General features: G+C 35.3%; 1 protein-coding gene across 1 annotated transcript in view; it reads right to left on the bottom strand.

Moving 5' to 3' along the window:
• Positions 1-2,598: 2,598 nt before the first annotated feature.
• The window catches only part of LOC143019736 (kinesin-like protein KIF28), a 26,849-nt gene continuing 24,447 nt past the window's right edge, over positions 2,599-5,000 (bottom strand). Inside the window, exons 13-14 of the mRNA XM_076175704.1 lie at positions 4,727-4,861; positions 2,599-2,881 (exon numbers count right to left, since the gene is read on the bottom strand). Of these exons, the coding sequence (XP_076031819.1) occupies positions 2,711-2,881; positions 4,727-4,861 (306 nt within the window). The 3' untranslated portion in view covers positions 2,599-2,710. The remainder of the gene's footprint in view (positions 2,882-4,726; positions 4,862-5,000) is intronic.

Here is a 5,000-nt window from a genome sequence, read left to right as displayed (position 1 = left end):
AGACAACATTCAAATAGATAAATAGAGAAATAGATAGATCTATAAATAGATAAATATATAACAGATAAATGAGTAGATGAATGAATAAATAGATAATGAATAAATAGTTAATAGATAAATAAATAGATAAATGATTAAACAAACATAAATAAAACAAATAAACAAATAAATTGATTAACTAGATAGTAAATTAAAAAATAAATGAAGAGAAAGATAAATAAGATAGATTGATTAATTAATTGGTGAAATAGATAAACAAATAAATGGTCGAATAATTATACTAAGAACTGATAAACAAACAAAATGAATAAACAAATTAATAAAATTAATAAATCAAAATCTAAAAAATCACAGATAACACATGAAGTTAACCAATCATCCTTTCATTAACATGAATCGCTAGAGTAGCATAGAGACAGGGAGAGAGTGAGAGAGAGAGGGAAAGTGAGAGTGAGTGAGAGAGAGACAGACAGAGAGAGAGTGAAAACGAGTGCACCAGTTTCTCGCAGATAGACTGCTGGGCACTAAGACGTGTGTATGTGCATCTTCTCAATAATGTTGGTTGGCGCGTGGTCTTCCTTCATAAGAACATAAGAATAAAGGAGACTGCAAGAGACCATAAGGCCTACACTAGGCAGCTCCGTATCCATCACCACCTGTCATCCCCATCCATAAAGTTGTCTAATCGTTTTTCAAAACAACTGATAGTTTCAGCGCTTACTACATGGTTACTAAGCTTATTCCATTCATCGAACACACTATTAGTAAACCAATTCTTGCCTATTTCCTTCTTAAATCTAACCTAAACGACTTTGTTCTAGCTAACGAGAGTTAAGATCTTTGATCTGGTGGTAAACTGTGTCAGGTTAGGGTTAGGAGGTACAATCAGTACTATTACAGACAACAATTATTTCTCGGTAGCAGAGAAATAACGGTCTTTTGATATATACATCACACGAAAGCGTTGCGAGAGAGTCCACAAAGATACAAGAGCTGATAAAATATAATCCATAACAGCAACAACTTATTATATACACAAATTTGTATTTGGTATGGACGGAAACCATAACACTCAGGTAGTAAGTCTTCGTAGAACACGTTAGAAATCTTTATTGACCTGAGATGAAACCTGTAGTCTACAGCCTTTCAGAAGTCCCCAGCACCCTCATTAGAAAATCTAAATTCTAGTTTGCCAGTATTTTGTTGATTCAACATCAGTGTAACAAAATTTTGTCCCTGGATAGTATGAAAATATTCATATTTACACTTATGCTACTTTAATGAACAAAAATGGATGACAGAGAGAGGGTAATACGGTTTTTTTTTTTTTTGGCCATGAATTTTGGCGGCACATTCAGTTGATCTCACGGCACTCTTTGGTGTTGCGGCACACCGGATGGAAACCACTGGTCTCAGGAATAAACGAAATCATCACGTGACGTATATAACTCTGAAACGATGTTGTGCTTCAGTCCACAACTACAGTTCTCCTCGTGTTTTGATTATCATTTACAATTTTCGCACTAAAGTGAGGTCATAGACATTAAGTAGGTTTTACCCAAACTCCATAAAATTTTAATACAAAGACGATACTGACAAATTCGACTTATCAGGAATATCTACTTTTTCGTTTTTCTTAGTTTACAAGATTTTTTCTTACAATTCAACCACAAAATTCATCTCTAAACATCCTCTCATTTGTCTTAATTTCTTTCAGTGATGCTTTTCATTCATCTTACACCAGATAACTTCAAGTATCAAACGCCTTTAAAGGGGTTATCACACTGGGCTATTTTTCATCCGACATCCTACCCCCAACCTCCATTTTAATAACTGGAATATGACTTTGCTCACAGAAATCTAGACTTCTCAAAGAACATTTCAACAGTATGTCTAACATTCCTCTAGGTTTACAATCTCTAAGTTCATCATTCAGCTTTGCTATATATATGACGTAAAGATAATTTGATATTTGGAGATTTGAAAATTCAAATATTGTAACCGAAGTCGTTTCTACTCCAACGAACTTAACGGTCGACGCTGGTGAAACTCGTGGAAGCCCAGTGTAATAAGGCCTTAAAGAACAAACCATAACATGACCATTAGGTAAAAAAAAATAATAATAAAAAAAATAGTAACGTCCATTTAGATATTTTCCCCTAAAATCCAGGCAGAACTAAACAAAATATGTTATATATATTTTACAAATTATTTGTTTTTCTGGAAGCTTTGAGCTTCAAACGATTCAAAACCATCTGGATGAACCCTTCAGGGCAGCGTTTCTCAACTTTAGGGTTCCCCGGAACCCTAAAGTTCCGCAAAAGGTCCCTAAGGGTTCCGCGAGAATAAGTGAGATAAGCTAATGCATTTTTTATTTTTTATTTAATTTCACATACGTAATATAATTAAACACGCACGACATATTCTTGATTATTGTAATAATGTAATATAGACATCTGACCTATTATTACGATGGAAATAAAATGAGAAAGATATGGTATATGTTTTTTTTGTTTTTTTTTTGTTTTGTTTTTTTGCACAGGGGTTCCTTGAAGCATGCAGTTTGTTTCAAAGGTTACGCAAAGGTAAAAAGGTTGAGAAACGCTGTTTTAGTGTCTAGTACTAATCTAAGGATTATGATCTGATTAACTACAGACGATTTCATCAGCTTGTAAAATCCTCTGAACCCCAGAGCAAATGCTTGATGGTTTTAGAGAAGGAAAGGAACACTTACGTTCATAACTCCGACCACTGCTCCTTTGTAGTTGTTGATCTCGAGTTGTTCCTTGAGTTCCACATTGTAAGCCAGAGGCTGGAGGATGACTTGAGCTGTGCCGATGTGGACCTCCGTGTCAAGGGACTCTTGAAATGGGTCTTCTTCCTGAAGAAGATGTCAACGAACTCAGTGACACAAACTTTGTATAGGTGGATACACGATGTTGTGATGGCATTCCCATGACATTTAGTTGAATGTAGATGTGTGTGGAAGATGATATACATCCTGTTTGATGTAATTTGTACAAATGTTCTTGGAATGGTTCTTGCTCCTGAAGAGGATGTGAACGAACTCAGTGACACAAATTTTGTATAAGTGGATACACGATGTTGTGATGTGTGTGGAAGATGATATACATCCTGTTTGATGTAATTTGTACAAATGTTCTTGGAATGGATCTTGCTCTAGAAGAGGATGTGAACGAACTCAGTGACACAAATTTTGTATAAGTGGATACACGATGTTGTGATGTGTGTGGAAGATGATATACATTCTGTTTGATGTAATTTGTATAAATGTTCTTGGAATGTATCTTGCTCCTGAAGAAGATGTGAACATGCTCAGTGAAATAAATTTTGTATAAGTGGATGCACGATGTTGTGATGGGATTCCCATGGCATTTAGTTGAATGTAGATGTGTGTGTGCGTGTGTGTGTGGAAGATGATGTACATCCTGTTTGATGTAATTTGTACAAATGTTCGTATTATACGCTCATAGGCAGCATTGTATATGTTTATGTTAGATATTTGATGTCAAAAGTGGAAGATGCGACGTCGTAATAACGTAAGTTATACTTTATAATTGTTCTCGTGATCTGGTATAAGGATTTTGTGAGGCTGTGTTCTTTCGGTAGCTTGAAAGTATAAAGGAGTGTCAAAAAATAGATAAAATACTTACGAGTGTCAAGGTTCTAAAAGAATTTTGATGTTGCTATCGCAATCGCTGAATCCTGGAATATAAACTGTAAGGTCCTAGATCCTATCTTCACTTCGCTACACAATGGTTGGCATGCATATATATGCATATGCAAAGTAGACCACTTAGAGAAAGAAACTAACGAAGCAGAGCGCTTTCGTATATTACATCTTCAGTGCAAGTGGTCTACTTTGCATAAGTGAACACACGTACCCGTGTTCTTATTAGCATACACACACACACACACACACACACACACACACACACACACACACACACATATATATATATATATATATATATATATATATATATATATATATATATATATATTTTTTCACGTGAAAACTACAGTTGGAGCAAAAAAGGCTGCGGACAGGAAATCTATATATTTTGATTGCAAACTGCAATCCTCTTCAATTGAAATATATATATATATATATATATATATATATACATGTATATATATATATATATATATATATATATATATATTCCTGTCGCCAGTCTTTTTTGCTTCAACTGTTGTTTTCACGTGATCGACAAATGTGGTACTACATTTTTCATCAGTAAATATCTCTCTTGATAGCGTAATCGGTCAGTCACTACAGCACTTGCCATGCGCTAGCTGGGTTTGAGTCCTTGGCAGTACCACATTTCAATTTCTGCATGTTAGCTTCCATCGGGTCTCCCGATGTTGATGGATTAGAATTAAAGTGCATTGTGGTTGTTGAAATGTATATATATACATATATATATATATATATATATATATATATATATATATATATATATATATATATAAGGGAAGTGACCAGCAAAGGCATGCACCCACCCCTAAACCATCCTATCCACCTAACATCAATCTGTTTCCTCTTCTATCTTAGCTCCTTATGGAGGAAAAGTCACCCCTACTCTCCGGCAACTATCTGGTTAAAAAAATAGTGCAGCAAGACACAGCACCTCCACAACAGAGCCCAACAACTGAAGCTAGATAAACATGCTATGTTTGTTATTATGCGAAATATACTTACATCAGGCACGTCCCAATCGTCTTCGTCTTCAAAGTTATTGTACATTTCCTTCATCATGTAGAGACGGTTGAGGAACTTCTGCTTCGGCCACACGAATTCTGTTGAGTTTTCGAGATTTCTCATCCTGACATGGATCTGTTCAAAGGTGCAGTTGTTGTGAGTTAAGCACTCTGGAGCTAAAGACATCTGAAGAGGACATTGGATGGATGATTACGATATCTCAGCGATGGGAACGATTAATTATCGTCATGTTTGCAGACCCTCAGTCAGCAGG

The sequence above is a fragment of the Oratosquilla oratoria genome, chromosome 38 (assembly GCF_046742065.1).
Source record: "Oratosquilla oratoria isolate Oo_2021 chromosome 38, ASM4674206v1, whole genome shotgun sequence".
Taxonomy (NCBI): domain Eukaryota; kingdom Metazoa; phylum Arthropoda; class Malacostraca; order Stomatopoda; family Squillidae; genus Oratosquilla; species Oratosquilla oratoria.
This window is presented reverse-complemented; position numbering and strand designations above follow the sequence as displayed.